Source organism: Acanthaster planci, linkage group LG20 (assembly GCF_054643075.1).
Source record: "Acanthaster planci isolate LZ-2023a linkage group LG20, COTS_SCS, whole genome shotgun sequence".
NCBI lineage: Eukaryota > Metazoa > Echinodermata > Asteroidea > Valvatida > Acanthasteridae > Acanthaster > Acanthaster planci.
In genome coordinates this window covers 3,431,975-3,450,371 of record NC_141796.1, presented here as the reverse complement: position 1 = coordinate 3,450,371, position 18,397 = coordinate 3,431,975, and the positions used below count along the sequence as shown (strand labels likewise).

Here is an 18,397-nt window from a genome sequence, read left to right as displayed (position 1 = left end):
ACCTTGTTGTTGTCATTGTTGGGATTTGAAGGAGTGCTTTTGTTTAGAGGGCACCTTGGTGGTGTGGGGGACAGACTGAAGACTGTGGGAGGACTTTGGCGAAGCTCTCGTAAAGGAGACTCTAGATTGACGAAACCGTATGTATAGGTTAAGGAAACTTCTGCTACTTCTGTCACCTTCAATGGTGTCCAGGTAGATTAAGATGCGGATCGACTGAACCCTTGACGACGAAGATCAAACTTCTCGTCCGTCTTGACGCGTTTGGGTTCTTGGAGCATGTCTTCACTGAACTTGCCATCAAAAAGGTCACTCCCTAGTAGGAGCAGGTCTTCCATGCACTCTCTAGATCCCGCCAAAAAGGCCAAGGCCAGGAGAGATTATCAAGAATCACGCTCCTGCGCAAGGAAGAAATAATGGCTGAGCCCAATACAAATTCACGTAGGCATGCGCCCAAATAGTCATGAAGGAACTATGATAGGGAGGGGGTCAGGGTCAGATATTGATTGGTTTCCTGAGATACGAGCCAAGACATCAGAAAGCAGAATTGTAAAGTTGAATACTTTAACAAAGTGGCACATACGTTTGTCTAAAAGAGATTCTTTGTATGCTTTTCAGGAAAAACTATATATTGGGAAGATAATTCTGATCGAAAACTAACTTGTCTTTCGCTACAGAAGAAATGGTAGGCACTAAAACGAATAAGTATCTTCACAATTGGCCTTGAAGAGTGCAGTTCTCGGACCGTGATTTCAGGTATTCTTTTCTTATGGACCTTGATAAAGGGATCTCCAAAACTCACATAACAGAGCTCGTCCATTGAAATACATAACCGGGAGTGGAGGAAGGTCTGGCCGAGTCCTTTCGAAAGTGTGAAGTGTGTTTCGGGGAGGGAGGAGAAAATTGGAAAATTCTACTCACTTCTGGTATCTGTTAACGGTGTCTCAGAGAGGCACTGTCCAACTCTCTTTCAAAGTTGGAAGAAATCGGCAATAGGACTCCTCATGTGCATAGCGACCGCGAGGTGACCCGGAGTGGCTGCGTGGAGACCCAAAGTGTCGACAAATTGGAGAACAGGAATGAGAGCGTAACAGATCCTCGAAAATGGGTATAAATTTCCAGTTGAGGGGAGGTCACTGTAGCCCTTGTCGAGCTCAGACGATCGGCGTGAACAGTAGACATGCGAGGGACAATGAACATGATCTCAGTGAAAGTAGCTTTCGTGCTCCCGAGCGCCAGGAAAAAGTGGCCACTGACCGGAGGATACTGATACTAAAAAAAAAAAGATGGGAACTAATTTCAGTCACTTGACTATGGTCATAAACAAAGACAACATTTTTCAAAGTTAACTTCACATATAAACCTTCCGCGCGTAAAACGGACGAAGCTGTAAATAGCTGGGTCAGCAACCCTTAATCGTTTATATCAAAATAATTTTTTTATCAAAATCATTTTTTTTGGGGGGGGGCTGTGTACTGTGGCTTGCGGGGCCGGTTGGGACCTCCTAAACGTCAAAACCCATTACGTATCGGCCATGTTTATTTTTTACTTGTACTTTACCGTTCGAAAAATCTTAAATAATATGACAATTGCACCCATACTGGTGTTGAAATTTTTGACCCGTTAAACAGGCATTCCGATAACAGAGCAATTGTTGATATTTGTCGCTCGTTTAACATTGATTCCACAAAGTCTTTTAATATTTCTAAATGAGAGGAAAACCGGCCGCGGTTTATATATAAAAAGATGAGGTTTATGAGATTTAGAGCGCCAAATGATCCCACCTCAGGTGAATCCGATTTGGACAAAGACCTTGAAAAATTAGGCTTAATAATTGAAAAAGACGAAGAAGACGAAGAATATGAAGACCCAGACGATTATTTAGAAGATCCCCTGGCACAACGTATACCCTGCTCTTGTAAGAGCGACAGAGGACGATCACGCGCGTGCAGTAGCTAATGGTTCAAATAGACTTGGACGGCATGGATCACGTGGTTCTCTTGGGCGACCAACATAAAAAAAAACAAAAAAAAAAAACTAGGCACGCGCGAGAGAACGAACCACCGCCCAATCCCGCAACTAAACTGGACTCTGATTTATATGAGATCGGGTTAATAACTGAATACGACGTCGAAGATTTAATTAAAGTAGATATTTCTGAAGATCTGCCTGATTCGGTAGGTTAAATGCTTTTAAAAAAACTATTTTAAACTTTGGTTATTAACCGGATTAACTGGGCTTAATTTTACGTTCCTTAAATAAATAAGTATTTATTAAAAACAAAATATGAGCACAACACCGTATATTACTCAGCTTTACGAATTAATCGGCGAAAACCTCCTCCGTTTAAAAAGACAGAAGACACTTGTCTTCACACAAAGAGAATGGAAGTAGAAAAGTCTAAACTCGTCTGCCATGATTGTTGGCTAGTATTGACTCGCATTTATTCAGATGAGGCAAAGAACGTGGGCGGTAAATATAACCAGCATTTTGTATGTAAAAAAACAAAAATAAAACGAGTAAAACATTTAAAATTAATTAATTAATTAAAGAATTAGACGTCAAATTAACTGCTGAACAAGCTGGACTCGTAGAATATAAATGTAGCCCACTGTGCTGTGTTAGTGCTCCCTCGTGCGATATTACAATGGCCATGCACCGCACTTCACATTAACGCGTTCGATGGCTGCCATGTTCCTGATGTTTTTCGACAGTTCTGACAAAAATATACAAATAATGATCCCAAATCAGCATGTGGTATAATGGTGTAATCTCCAATTTATTCAGCAAACTATATTGATTCTTTTCACTGGCTCTCAGCCCTAGGCCTTTCAGCTTTCACCTCCCGGTAGACATCACCGCTGTTGGTGTGTGCTGCGTCCAGCTTTGGATTTCACCAGAGAGGCAGCGCATCCAGCCTGAGTGGTGACTGTTGATGTACCGTGCCAGAACTACATATGCATGTGCAGGCGCTGCATGTCGGTACATGCACACAATGGACTGTTCCTGAGGTTCTGTATTGGCTGCTCCTGGCTAGAGGGGGGCTCCACCCCTTGCAGTGGGAATGAACCAGTGAACTGAACATAATAGAAAAACTGTTTCAGATTGAAAGCAGCGTTCTGCTTGCAGTTGATGCCGGAGACCTCATGTAAATTTATTACCATACGATCGTATCCTTTTTTTTCGGTTGAGCTCAACTAACATTTATTTGATGTAAGTTGGGTTGTAATTAAAAAAAAATAAGAAAAGAAAGAGGCACAGTCTATTTGGCTTACATAAAGTAAACCGAGTTTTAGAGGGCAAGATTTCAAGAAGCTAGCCTCTCCGAGCTTTAATTGCTGTCTGATATCAAGACGTAACTGGGAAAACTGTAGAAACCGTAAAAGACCTGTTTCAAGTGTCGGAGAAACACTTTTCCGATGCCGTCAAAAAGTTTGAACTTACTTTAAAACTGTTTTTATAATAAATGGAGACCCACACTTTTTATTTGACCGAAAGCAAGCAGACGTTTGAATTAGAAAACCAAATCGACAATTTAAAGGCGATAAAAAGATTAAAGTCAGAAAAGTAAGCTTCCACCCGGAATATTTCAACATTACAAAATCTACCGAAATTGAATGGCAAGTTCAAGTCGAAGGAGTCCGGCAGAAAGGGTTCCCGAAGGAGTTAGACCGAGTCGCGAATCGTCTAACCTGCCAGCACCTGATGTATCAGTTATTAACATGGAAGCTGTAAAACTAGCTGAACTCGTAATACCATTATCAGAATTACAGACAGACACTCTAGCTCTATGACGTAATAAGAGACTACATTCGAGCTTACGAAGCAGGGAATTTAGCAGAATTTAGCGTCTCAATTGACCAAAAAATAAGTGTAATCAACAGTGAAATAGGAAGGTTCATATTGTATCGTTTACGTTTAAGAGAAGATCCAGATGCAGATTTACCACATGGCATAGCGGTAGATAATACTCTAATTTATCTAATAGTTTTATCCCAAGGCCAAGTTGATACCCGTGAAAAGTCAGTCACATCGCTTTAGAATTTATTCAAGAAGGATTCTTAGGCGACGACAACGAAGAAAGAACGAGGACCATTAGAGCCGCTCAAATTGAACTCAGGCCCACTGTTTTAGTTACAGCTTCTAGTTCAAACGCTCCAGTGATGCATCGTCTGCACAAAAGAGAAACGCCCGCAGATTTTTTATAAGGCGGAGAACAGGGAAGTGTAGGCATTCCACCGGGATTTTACAATGTGGATCGGTTCGATTTTATTTCAAACGCAATTCCCGGCGTGAGTTTTAAAGTACACCGCGACTCAAATTTGGTGACAATTATGATAACGGATGTAAAACTCAAATTGCAGCTAGGTAAAGAAGTCGGCAAGCGTTTAAATTTGCCGAGAGGTAGACTCGTGCCAAACGTGATTTACAAGGGGAAGGTAAATGTAGAGCACTTTGACGAACTTTAGATACACTAACGAGAAATAATTAATTACTTTAATTTCTTCAACGGGCAGCCTTCGTATGGACTATGCACCACGTCAGACCCGATGAAATCGCCAAGTCACTCGCAAATGATCAGATAACGAGCTTACACTTTTTGTTAAGAGAACGCGATGCTCGCAAAGTTAGTTACAAAACGATTAAAATGCTATTGACACGTAAGACTTTTTAAAGACAATTTTAAAGTACGCATCCCGCAGGTTGGCCCATCAAACTAAAAGCAAAATCAAATTCGCGTGCTCGCAGTGGCCAAAATATACACAATCGATGAATATGTATCTCACGCCATTGAAGACGGCGATATTTCCCAAGAACAGTTTGTTTTGATTAAACAAAGTTGTGAAAAGTAAATCGACGAGTAAAGCCAAATTTGAACGACAAGTCAATGAAAAAGCAGAAGCGCTAGCCAACGAGAGGGCGGCAGTTTTTTAAAAGACTTTATGAAAAAAACTTGGCGTGTAAGTTTGATCAAATCGGTAAAGTACGAGGAACCACCACCATCTTACCGAGAAATAAAACCCACCGCTACCCCATTTTAAAAAGCTCTATTTAGAAGATGGGTCATAACTTTAGTCATTTGGCAATCGTGGTCAATAAAGACAGTTGGTTTTCAGCCGAATTTCCAAATTTAACCGCGGCGTATAAATTACCCGAAGTAAAACGGGCGAAGCAGTCAGTCGTTGGTTTATGGAACCAATCTCGTTTTACCAAAAACTATGACTACGGCATGCGAGGTAGGTTTTGACTTACTGTCCGATTCAAATTAGTACGTATCGGCTTTATTCAATTTTCACGTGTACTACACGGTGAGAAAAATATTTTACGACTGCGTGATGCCGATACCTAGCGACGACGTATTTGGCGCGCTGCACAATAATCACGATGATTGCAAGTTTACAGATACTTGTCTATTGTATGGCGTCGATCCAAACAAGTCCTACAAACAGACGATGGACACTTTACACGTGACTAACGGCAAATATGAGGGATCTACTTTTATGGGCTTCGGTTGGGCTAAACCGCCTAGAGGCTCGGGCCACGCTAGTACCTATACTGTAAATTAAATATTGCAGTCTGATGCAGTGACCTTGGCTTGGTGGGACTTTATACCAAAAAAGTCTAGCTTGACAGACCTAGGCATCACAAAAGTAAACGAGTCGATTAGGGTATACGTTTACGCGTTGTTGGAAGCGCAGGCTCAAACAAAGACGTGCGTAATGGCATTGAAACGGGACTAGACGTTCGACGACAATTTATTACCATAGTAGAGTCTTCAATTAATTCGGCGTCCGACTTGGAGCAAAGTATAGACCAATTTCAAGATTCTTTACAATACACAAAAACGCCTTTAAGTTTCGTATTTGCGCCCGGTTTATATTTGGTACCCTCTGACATGGATTTGCGCATTGGAACGTTTGAAGGCTACAATAACAATTTACAAATTGCGACTGCCGAAATGAAAATTGGCTATGTGCCAAATTTAAACTCGGAGGCTTCTGGTCAAGAAGAATCAGATTTTACAGCCCCCGACCAAGAAGAAGAACCGGAGCGCACACCTCCTGTACCGTACCAAAGCCCCGACCACAGGGAAACAACCTTTAGACATTCACAACGAAGACAAACTGTCCTTAACGGTAGGAGCTATTGCCGTTGGTGAAATCGGTTTTATGCTGTACAAAGTCTTAACTTGAAAATAACCAAAAAAGAAAAGACGTGAAAACATCTTTCCCCAAATTTGAGGAGGGAGTTAATTTTTTTTGCCTAAAATTAATTTATTACATCCTCCGAACCGACTTAAACCTTCTGTAGATAAGTCAAAATTAAAACACCCGCACCCACCAACAAGGCCCACAAACGTTCGGCGGCCCAACCGACCGCTTTACTCGCCACGTTGAACAGCCAACTTAAATGATGATACCGGGCAGAGCACCCAAAGCAGACAAGCCCAATTTTTTCAAAACGTTTGCCAAGTTTTGCAGTTGCCTTTTAACCCAGTCGATTACACCTCCTTTGCCCGGGGGTGCAGGTTCTGGGCTAGGTGCAGGCCCAGGGCTCGAGTTCCTACTGCTCTAACGCCAGCTACGATGGAACTGACTATGGTACTAAAGGCTAAACCTACCGTCGATAAAATGCTCACAATTGTTACGCCCTGTTCTCTAAAAAGCACCTGCATCTTTTCGCGCAAAGTTAAATCACCGCCCATGATTGCTGCAGGGTCCGCTTTATACCGCTGGACCGCGTCCTCCGCGTGTCCCCCGCCGTGTATTGCGGACGCAGTACGGGCAACCCCAGCGGGCGGCGCACGCTCAACTTCATGGGCGTGAGGGGGCGTGTCCTCGGTGTAGCTCCGTTGCGCTCCGGTGCTCCGGTGGTTGTGTTGGCGGATGGTAGGGAGCCAGAACCCGGGGATGTCGATGCCGCTGTCTCTGTTGATGTTGTGTTCATTCAGGCGGATGTGGATGGCCTCCTTGACGCGTCTTGTGTACCAATGCTGGTCTTGGTCCACGCACTGAACGCTGTCCCAATTGGGGTGGTGACCAGCTCCCCAGGTGTGCTAGGCTACCGCTGACGACTCCACACGGAAGTCTCACGTCGCGTTGGTGCTCCTTGATTCTCTCGCCGACTGGTCTGCCAGTTTCGCCGATGTATACCTTGCCACAGTCACCGCATGGTATCTTGTAGACCACTCCTCCGTGTCTTCCGGGTGGGATGAGATCCTTAGGACGCACGAGTTGGTTCCTCAAGGTGGTGGATGATCGGAACACGGTGCGGACGCCGTGGTCCTCCAGGATCCTCTCCAGCCGTCCGGAGATACCGTCCACAAAGGTAAGAACGGTGAAAGCCTTGTACTCCGGTCGCTCCACTTCGGTGCTGGTCTTGGGTCTTGATGACTGCCGGATGAAGGACGTTGGATACCCGTTCGCCGTGAGGGCAGCGGTGACTCGGCGTCTCTCGGCGGCTGTGTGGTGCGGTCTGGTGACTAGGCTTGAGGCGCGGTCATGTAGGCACTTGGCAACGCCCCTCTTGACGGACACTGGGTGGTGTGAGTCAAAGGCCAGGTACTGGTCAGTGTGGGTAGGTTTGAGATACACGGTGCTGGTCAGGCTGCCGTCGGGTTCCCTGTGGACCATGGTGTCCAGGAATTTAATGCTGTTGTCTTGCTCATTCTCGATGGTGAACTGGATGCTGGGCTTGAGACTGTTCAGGTGGTCGAGCAGACGGCTGGCTTGATCCCGTGGTGCAATGACAAAGGTGTCATCGACGTATCGTTTCCACAGGGTAGGACGGCAGTCGGGTGGGCAACTCTGCAGGGCTTCTCCTCGAACGATTCCTTGTACAGATTGGCAATAACCGCTGACACCAGACTACCCATAGCTGCTCCGTCTGTCCGTCAGTACAAGCGTGTGATAAGGCACGACCCGTAACTTGAGATTGCAGTTGGCGTGTAGGACCTCTGTTTTTACCTGTTACGTGACAGTGATGGCGAACTTTTCTAATTTTATTAATGGGCTTTTCACAAGTCATGCAAATGTAGTCTTTGGAACTGAAGTCGTTTAGGGAACTAAAGCTGCCTCTTCACTTTTAGTTGTAGGCTCGTCCAGGATTAGACATTGGCACTTGGACTCTTTGGTTTTGTAAATTGGCCTCTCGCAGATCCTGCATTCGTTGCATTCGTCGTGGAGTTTCTGTAAGTCGCGCGACCAGGCTAGGGGCTTTGGATGGGCAAATGTTTTATTAATTGTGGCGACTTGCGTCTGGACCTCTGTATGTTTCGCGACTAGTACATATGCCGTCACATCTGACAACCGCTTATGAATAGCCGTAGGCTTTGTGAATTTGTGTTTTGACCGTGTTTGCCTATGTAGGTGGGAGGCGCTCTAAAATAGACTCGAAATCTGCGTAAATGACAAATGGCGCATCCTGCTTGTTTTTATAGTTTTCAAATTTGAGAATGTTTTGACCTTTTTCGGGAAGTAACACCTTGCAAGGCGCTGTGTCCATTCCTTGGCAGTCTTCTTTGTGTCTGCTGAGTCTTTCTTGCGTTTGAAAGTGAAATAGGCATTTGAAACACCAGTAAGATTTGCCATCGTGTTTATTAGCGTCACCCATCAACCGAAAAAAGTTCTTGACCCAGCAGTAATGGCTCGTTTCACCTCGGGTAAAGTAGAATAAATTGATGGGCTCACCTGTGCGCTTACTTTGGAAAGTATGTAAATGCCGTCCTTGCTCGTGTGGCCAAATACGTTGATTGCCAAGTTATTCTGCAATTCGATGCAGGGAATTTATGACAGGGGAGTTGGAAAGTCTACGTTAGCGAAATTTAAGCCGTCTTCTTTATTGTAAGTCGAAGTTCTATCCTCGTGAATATAACAATTTGGATTAGTTTCCAATTGGTGGTTTAAATTAACTGAATATAATTTTAAAGCAGCTCTCAACGCCCAGCGAATGCACTGTTGGTCTTTATTTTGGACGTTTACAATTGCTTTCTTATCTGCTAAATATTTTGGAAGTGGAATGTAAGTCGCTCCAACCAGGTTTTACTTTGCCACGTTGATGTAAAACGCAACTACGTTATCAAACACCCAGCCCGAGCCTCGCTGTTCGTGAGTTTCGACATCCTTGATATACTTGGCAAATTGTTGGTCTAACACATCTTTAATTGCTTAAATGGGAAAACGCCTAGTTTAGTCTCGACTCCGGGCTTTTCCATTTTGAAGTTTACTTTTATGGCGGTGTGCAACTTGTATGAACCAACACCTTTAAACTCGGCTAATGCTTTGTCCTGGATAAACTTTTTGTAAAAATCCAAAAAGTGAATCAAGTTGTCGGCGAAAAAGGGAGGCACCAGTTCCCAGTTTCAGTAGTTACCTTAAAAGCGCCTTATTCTTCGGGTATTTACTTCTTCGATTGCCTGCGGTTTAATGTGTGATTTAATCGCAGTGATCAGGTCTGTTCGCAATATTTTGCCCTTTTTTCCCGTGGCCGTGAATGTGATGTCGCTATCATGTGCTGGAGATTTGATTGGCGGGTGAGAATTCTAAATTGTCGTTGGCTGGCTTGAATTGCTTTTACGAGCTCGGGCTTGGCATGTCTTTTTGGCGGGTGGCGGTATTGGGATGTTATACTGTTTGACAAAATCGGCTAGAAACGATTTTTTTCAATCGCCTAAAATCCGATAATATAGGACAACATTATGGCCTAGTTCCTATATTCATGTCTTTATTTATAATCAGGGAAGTCCCAGGGGAGGTCAGAGTTCTGGGAAGTCCTTTTCGGTGCGGGGAATCACGTGGGAAGGGGGAAGTTCCGGGGAAGGGGGTCGATGAGGTATAGGAGGGTTGGGCTGGTGTGGAACTGTCCTATCCCTACTACTCGATCTCCCCTTCGCGTGACACTACCAATCCCATCGTCTAAAAATCGTTGTCATCATAGACCTGGAAGAGGAATACTCCAGGTCCACGGTTTCACAGTGCCTTAGTACACGTGGCGCTTTGCCATCACAAGAAAATAAAAACATAATAGACAATCCCAAACATTCACTTTCATTTGAACCCTGAGGGTAAGTTCATGGGATAATTCTGAAGCAACGTCCAACGAATATTGAGGCTGAAAGAAAAACATTTTGATGTAACAAATATAGAAAGTATGGCGTACAACTTAGGAGCCTGCTCTTCATAGGCCTGAACGGGAATATAAAAAAAGACACACCTTTACAACACATCCCTGAATGGAAGGAGACATATTTGCACCAACCTCCATAGTATCACTTACGCCAAGCCAATAGGGGAGAGTGGTTTTAGCACTTGGACATAACTTATTCTTCAGTAAAGTACTTCTGTTGATATTGGTCATTGTGAATAGTTTCTGATCGGTTGCCTGCAACATCTCTTTACAACTCACAAATCTTCCAGGTAAAACATCGTGATTTGATTTGTTGTCCCGGGTTTCTATGACAATCTCTTTTCAAGTGCATGGTTCCATTGAGTTTAAAGTTCACATAACACCTCTACCCAGATATCAGAAACAGTTGTTCACTGTGACAGTTTCACTACCAAAACACTAATTACAGCGGATTTTCTTAAGAAAAATCAGTTTTTATCTGTGTTCAGCATCAAGCGTATTTTCGTCCCTTGCTTTGTGTACGTTTCTGGTGGATAATCTTTCGTTTTGTCGATATGCATTTTTTTCTTTTCTTAATCCCACCAATCGAATATTTTCTATATTTTTATGATATGGACTATAAATTTGTACTCCAATCTATGTCAGTCAAATTACACTTGTGTGGACGTTTGCATCAACGTCCCACTTTAACTTTTGGAAAGGGAAACAAAAAGTGTTATGTCGATATGGTGTGTTCATTTACATTAGCCTCAATACATTGTTCCTATTATAAGAACGCTGAGTAAAACGGCCAACCCAGCAGACTGTACTCCCGGCAAACTTGAGTAGCTTGGACAAACTGAAATATTTTCAAAAGAAGGCATGAGTTGGTGTCATACTGCTTCCAATTTCTTGAAGACTCTTTGCACACTTCACTGGGCCACTGCCCGCACGGAGTTGGTCTGTTTATTTTAGCAATATCAGTCTGAATATTGTCCAGATCCAGAGATTGTGGAGTCATCGGAAAAATATTATTACTTGTTACTTCCGTTCACTTTGTTGCCACATGACATGAGCATCTCTGCTCAACCACGCCTCAACCGATCTAGCGGTTGCTACTAGTAGTATAGATGCCTTAAACCCGCCATCTTGGACCAGCGCTCCGCCATGTTGGTTGGCCATTTTCTTGTGGGGTGCCCGGGCGGCTCCCCCAGGAGACGATCTCGCACAGGGTACCGGGCCTCGCTGATGCACGTATCGGACGGCTTCGCTCTGCTGGCTGGTGTTCTGACTGCTTTGCAGGCTTGCTGTTCTTCGGCGTCGGGCACCGTTGGTTGGATTTTGCCTCGGTTTCCGATATTTCTCAATTCACGTTTTAGGCATTTATCGAGCAAAAGGGATTTCCTAAATACATGTATAATAATTGTACAACGGTGGAGCTGATGAAATACAATAAAACTCAGTAAGTTAAAATTGCATTCTTTTGTCGCAAAATCACCAGTATTTTGTAATTTTGCCCATAGTGTTCGGTTAACGACTTCGCGCATGGTTGGCTTATCCCATAAGGCGGGCAGAATAACTGCACCTGGTTCCATATCTGTTGTCATCAGAAGTGATAAAGGGCCAGTATTGAGTATCAGTATTGGCCCTAATGCAAATGGAAAGGCTTTTTTTTGGGGGGGGGGCAGGTTGAGCTGATATAAGCGCTGCAATTTGCTTGTGAAAAAAGAACAACAGAATCAAGGTCTGCTATACATGTAGCATATACTATGCAAGCACGGGGATGGAAAAGAAAGAAAATAGTAAAGGCTCCCTCTATAAACACTATGAAGCAAAGGGCGACATAGTCTGGATACCAGACCCAATGACTCTGACTACTCTACGAATCAAGGGTCCAGTATCACCCAATGTCCACGTGACCAAGACTGAAGGAACTCCCTCAGTTTTCTGGAAAGAGCCGAAATATTCCGAAGTCGTCCCGTCTATATTCCGCATGTTCTTTTTTTTTTCATTGTGCTCCGATTTATTTCAATCATCTTTTCTTTTTTTTCCCAGAGACAATTTTTATTTCTCTCTGATCAACACAAACTCAAAAGTAATTAATACAGTTATTAGAGATCGTTTCATTTTTTTGGCTCCAAACTGCAAAAGTTCGTATTAGACTTCACAGATAGCAGAGTAATTTTTCCATTTCAACCAAATATTTTTTTTACAATGATAATACCACTGGATGTCCTTTTTCAAAACTTCTAAAGACGGACGTTTGCTGTTCATTTCCATTTTATAAATGTGAAATCTGGCACCCGGAAGGATAAGATTAAGAGTATTTGAATCTACTGTCAACAATATCGAACAATAAAAGTTTATTGTCTATTACAAGCTGTATCTTGGTTTTGTCCTTACTCTTATCTACTATTGAGCTCTAGAAAGAATTAAGATAATTACAGTTACACAAATGGTGGATACAGGTTTCCTTTTCATTTTTACAAAAGGTACAAAAATTGGAATCCAACTTATGAAGTTTACATAAAACAAATGAGTTCCAAGGATTCTGGGGATTAATCTATACTAAAACCATTCAGCTTAGAGTCCAATGTACACATGAAAGGAACACAAAGACCTTAAACCAAACATCCAAGTCATAGTGAAGTTTAAGTTGCCTTTCCCATTTGTTTACAAACTTTTTAGCTACAGTTTTGCTGAGAAAAAAAAGTCGTATAGTCTCCGAGAGCCCTTTTTGTGGGACAGGAAAACATGCATGTGGAAGAGAATAAAGAGAAAGGGAATATTGTTATTATCCGTCAACAAATCACCATAAGCAACCTTAACTAAATAAGACCACACCATATTCAGTAAAGTTAGTCTGGACATAGAACTGTGCCTGTAATCAACACCACGGACTTCAGATTGGTGGAGAAAGTAACACCTAATATTTGAAAGTGTCATTATTACCTTACTCAATCTATCTGAGGAGCGTTTTTTTTAACCTATCCAAACAACACCAGTTTTATCGACACTTGCAACCCTGACATACTTTCAAAGCAGTCCAAAATACAGAACGCATTATACATAGATCTCTCTGTACCAGCATATTGGGATGTTAGGAATCCCTTGTCGCCTACTTTAATACCTTGTACATTCTGGTCATAAAGTAACATCATGGGCAAAACCTCAGCACATAAAAGAAACAAACTAGGGCTTAAGCCATCACCTTGCCTACAACCTCGCTCTACCATAAATGATTCTGAAAGATATCCATTAACGAAAACTGAAGAAGAGGCGTGGTTATAAAACAGTTTAATCCATTTAATAATTGATGGACCAAAGTTAAAGTTATCCAAATAAAATAATGTGAAACCGAATCAAAAGCTTTTTCAAAATCACTAGAGAGCATGACACCCGGAATATCATTAGTCTCTGTAAAATGAAGTAAATCATGTATCACACGGATGTTTTCGCCAATGAAGCGCCCTTCCATAAAGCCTTTTTGACTGTCATGAATAATTTTGGCAAGGCACTGTTTCAGCCTCTCTGCAATACAGGCAGAGGCAATTTTAGATGAGCTATTCAACAAAGTGATAGGTCGCCAATTTTTCAAAAACTGGCGGGGTTTATCCCCTTTAGGCAACAAGTAATGATACTAATTCTCTGGGTCACCGAAAGCTGACCAGACTCATACGCAAAATGCAAAGACCTTAAAAGAAACCACTGTAAATCATGGCTAAAACTAGTAAAATTCGTAACCGTTAGAGCCAGGAGATTTTCCATTTTTACAACCATTCAAAGCTTAAGCCATTTCTTCATAAATTAATGGACCTTCAATGCGATCCTGCATATCTTTAGTAAGGACATTTCTTCCAGCCTCAACAAAAATCAGAATTAAAGCGCAACCCCAACGGTGGAAAAAGAAAAAGAAATCTGACCGTAGTACACAACTATACCACATAAAATCTGCTTCAACAATATTTTGGATTTCAAAAACTCACTTTTGAGACCCGTTTCTGCCGAACACCATGGCTAGCTTTCGCGAAAAGGAGCGTGTCGTCATTGCTTCATTTACATCTTATGAAAACGGCTTTTCCAGGATTTTGTCGATGCAACATCTTGGAAACGGTTCTCCGGCTGAGTGTATGTACGCACTGCTGAGCGGGCGCAGTCACATCACTGAACGTAACTACACGTAGCATGGTAACACGCGTGTCGTTAAGTTATACACTGTCCTAAATACGAGGCGCAGAGCCTTACCGCTTTGAACGCATTGTGCTGACAATGGGGCTACAGCTGGTGAACGAGGCGGTGAAGGAGACCAAGATCATTTGATAAATACGTCCTGGTAAGTCAGAGTGAAGGAAAGATCTTTTCAATGTTTTTATGTTGTTACTTTATTCCGAAAAAGTGTAAGGCTAGGCTGGCAGCTTAGGCCTTTGGACGAAAACATATCCACTAAAACAGGTCCTGCGAAGTCATAACCTTTTTCGTTTCCACGATGGTACCTCATCAAAAAGGCTTTTCTGCGTGGCGCCACCAACGGTGCAAACGTGGAAAGTTGTTGATAAAACCAGCAGAATTGGTCCATATTTTTTACAGCATTATTACTATTTACTGAGAAGTCACAGTGCCACTTTACATATATAACTCAATACTTAGATACCACGTGAGTATATTAAACTGTATTCCCTATTTTCTTTCGCCATGGTTGCGGTCGCGCTTTAAGTCAACCTTGACATTGATTCCACGAAAAGAATAAAGATTCTCATAAAATTCTCTCGCTTCTACAAGGATATCCTCACTTCAAGTCAAAGTACAATTGTCCTCTTTAACAATGCGACAAATATATTTGTTAATTTAACGAAATTGCGTTTCTCCAGATTAAGAAAATACTTTGAAGGCTTTTTGCCCTGCTCCATCTATCGTGTCTGGGACCTGATTAAGACACCCTCCATTTTAACCTGACGCGAACTGAGAAGCTCCACCAGCTTCCACTGCCTCAAGATATTTCCTTCACACACGTTGGGTGAACATTTTAAAGGTTATTAGATTGGTAATGAAAAGCTAAATAATCCCTTACCGCTTCGCGTGTAGTAGTTTCAGCTGGTCCCGCTTAAGTGGGATCACAAAGCAAAGAATTGTTAAGCTTCCAATAACCATTACCTCGTTCCATATTATTAATATCAAGATGGATATCAATTAAGGAATGGTCTAACCTATTACCCGGCTCAATATCGCAGCTAATCAACTTGGAATTAAGTTCGGCTGAAATTAAAAAGAAGTCTAATCTAGATTGCTTAAGAGAGTCAATACTGTCTCCATGTATATCTACGGAGGTCAAGATTATAAATTCTCCACACATCAACCAAATCCAAATCATGACTTAATTGTAATACCCTGTTTCTAGAAACGGGGTTGTTAATGTGCATATTGTTCACATAGTGTAAATTTACATCTAAAATCAAATTCCAACCCCTACTTAAAATCCTGTGGATGTTATGTAAATCACTTATAAAATCCGAAACATGGTCATAAAAAGCAGGCTCGTCGTTGTTAGGCCCATACAAATTATTGAGTGTTATACAAAACTCAGTAATCTCAATATCAAGGGCCAATAAATTAAGGTTGCCATCTGTCTTCGATTTATAAACTTTACACCCAAAGTTATATTTGGAATGTGGTGGTACCGTTGATGCTCGGTTATTTCTGGCTATTAGTAAATAGGCTAGTTTTTGAACGTAAGCTCCCGTATCTTAATGGCAACCGTTGATCCTACAATATTTGACTTTATACACTGAATCGAAGGTCGCCTTAGCCGAAATGCAGGAATACAACTTTTTTCGACCAATGCAGGCTTTGTGCCCGAGACATACTCTCAGTGGGGACACACTTGCAGTATTGCCCTCTAGATATGGGAACAACCTCATGTTTGAGACGTTGCCAATAACGAGTTTAAAAAAACAAGCGGGCTCTCAGTCTGTAATCCCTGACCCTTGCGTCATTTCTATTTATATCCGTGGGTGATGCCTGACCTAAGATTTTTTATCAAGCGTCGTCAGGGCTGGGAATTAGCTGGGAGCGACAGGCAGTGCCGTAATTCAAGCTAAAATGGTAACCAACTTTAATTTGAAAATATGTCTTACGGTTAACTTTGACTTATGTTAAACTTTGAACTTGTATGTTGCCTTTTAATATGTTGTGTTTAATCTTAGGACGGGTACGCCAAGCACCCTCTTGTTCTAGTGGGGTTTATCTAACCTAACGTGCCAATCTGATTTCAAAACATCGATCAGTCAAAAGACTTCCGATTAGTCTTTTGAATGTAGGCAATTAGCCAGTTCTTTTAAAACTAATTTTATTTTTTTTTAATTGACAAATTATCAGTGCAATATGACCAACTAATGTTTTCAGTGGATATGGTAACATATTCCAAATGAACACTCTTAAGTCAATAGCTTTCAGTCTTAATTAAGACATATACTACAGATTTAAGTAGCTTTGCAAAAAGGCAGTGGTGAGCTGTATGAAGCCAAACTTGCTTAGTGGTTCCCTTTTTTATCGAAATAGTTCCAGTATATTCGGACATATATGTAGTGGATGAAACTCAAAGACAAGTGGTTCTCACAACTTGCTGTGACCGCCCACACGTGCAATTGCCCCTGGAACTGGCGTTCCATGTTTCCAGTGCCTTAACCTTTCAAATAATTGGTCAAACCACTTCACTCTCATTGGCTAACACTCATGGCTGTGATTGGTCCAATCAATGAATGATTAGCGCTTCTTCAGAAAACCTTTGGAAGAGGACGTAAGCGTTTGGCACCTTTGTGCAGTGTGGAGTTCTTTACTTTCTCTTAAATTATTGTAGTCCCCCTCAAAGCGAACGAAAACAGCTTCTACACTGCATTAAAACTGACTTGAATGGCAAATTACATTTGAATTTATCAATACGAATAGCAAATTAGCTTGATTGTGTATCATTTCGTTATTTTTATACGCTCAACTGTGTTCTAAACACTAGACAAATGCATATATTTTGATATTGATGATATTTGAACGTGTAATATTAATACGTTTAGGCGGAGATTCACTGATTGCAGAAGATTGATTTACTGAAACAATCATGTTTAATTTCTAATTTTACGCCCAAGCAAAACTAAGCTTGGTTAAACGAACTATTGGTGCAAATATCACATGGAATAATATGAGAAGCTCCATTTTTATTCCTAAATATATTAACCCCGAGCATACTTAATAACGGCCCTGGTACCACTTGTTTTCTGAGACCAATGTCGTAAAGCTGTTAAACATAAATGAGTCACCAGCAAAAGACGTACACATAATGCAATTTGTATCATACATTACCATTTTTGCTCAGCACAAACACTTGCAACAGTTTGTTTTCTGCTTACTAGGTGCACAAAATTTGACCCTCATATCATTTATGACAACCTCTATGTCTTGTTCTTGTGGACAGTCCTCGGTCAATTTTGTTACCAATTCATTGATTGACTTGGCTAACTCAGGTATTGTATTGTTTTTAAGGTTCTCGGAACACGTAATCACAGTGTGCAAGTCCAAGGGCACTGAAACAAAGGACAAGAGGGCACTGCCAATGGCCAATCCTTTTCCAAATGTAAATGCAACTTTAGATGCTGATTGCCCGACAGATTTTCTAGCGCTAACAACCACCCTTCCCACCCTTACAAACTCAAAAACTGAAGAAGCAGTTTTCAGTGCCACCTGTCCACGTGAGCTAAATTCATTTATATCGGATTCAATTTCTTCCAGACGATGTTCAACTTTTTCCATTGCCTCCGAGTCATCTTTCAGTATCTTTTTTACCTTTTTCTCTGCGTCTTTTGAAGATTTTACCTGTACAAATTGACCTGCTACCATGAGGGCTCCACTGGTAGCATCAAGGGCTGCAGCAGCAGCAGCAAGGTAGAGAGAAGTGCCGAAAGTGAAGAATGAGGCAGCGACGCCAGTGATTGCTAACGCAGTAACAGCTAGGCCTGCTACACCACTGCCACGCTGGATTAGAACAATCGGTAAAGCATTCAAGATTGAGTTAAAGTTTGGCCAGTGGAGTTTATACAACACGTCAACATGTTGACAGGTTGTTCTTTTTTAAGAACTGAAATCCCCAGCACTTTTTTTTAATAGTCACCTTCAGGGACAGATAAAGCAGGATGAAACCAAATTTAGATTTTCGTTTCAGACCAAATATTCTCATTTTATACCCCGACTCAAAAACTAAAACCGCCACTAAGCGTACCTTAAAGAGGAAAAAACTACATGGCTTTTGAAC

At 41.8% G+C, this 18,397-nt stretch overlaps 2 protein-coding genes across 7 annotated transcripts in view; both read right to left on the bottom strand.

Moving 5' to 3' along the window:
- Positions 1-6,499: 6,499 nt before the first annotated feature.
- On the bottom strand, positions 6,500-11,270 carry LOC110975582 (uncharacterized). The gene is made up of 3 exons (XM_087130833.1): positions 11,243-11,270; positions 7,166-7,831; positions 6,500-6,615 (listed from the first exon to the last, which is right to left on the bottom strand). The coding sequence occupies exons 1-3, from the start codon at positions 11,268-11,270 to the stop codon at positions 6,500-6,502; spliced, it is 810 nt and encodes a 269-aa protein (XP_086986959.1).
- Positions 11,271-12,435: 1,165 nt separating this feature from the next.
- The window catches only part of LOC110975454 (uncharacterized), a 110,106-nt gene continuing 104,144 nt past the window's right edge, over positions 12,436-18,397 (bottom strand). For 5 of the 6 annotated variants that reach the window (XM_087130191.1, XM_087130195.1, XM_087130193.1 and 2 more), the window contains one exon: positions 12,436-18,120. In XM_087130191.1, coding sequence (XP_086986317.1) covers positions 17,461-18,120 — 660 coding nt within the window. In that variant the 3' untranslated portion in view covers positions 12,436-17,460. The remainder of the gene's footprint in view (positions 18,121-18,397) is intronic. The other variant, XM_087130194.1, reaches the window with a different exon arrangement.

Excerpts from the sequence above, each read along its gene's own strand:
- LOC110975582 (XM_087130833.1), bottom strand. The coding sequence starts at position 11,270 with ATGGCGGAGCGCTGGTCCAAGATGGCGG. Across the intron at positions 7,832-11,242 it reads GCGCTGGTCCAAGATGGCGG|GAATCGTTCGAGGAGAAGCC; the intron begins GTTTAAGGCATC and ends AATCTGTACAAG. Across the intron at positions 6,616-7,165 it reads GGTCTACAAGATACCATGCG|GTTTAGCCTTTAGTACCATA; the intron begins GTGACTGTGGCA and ends TATCGACGGTAG.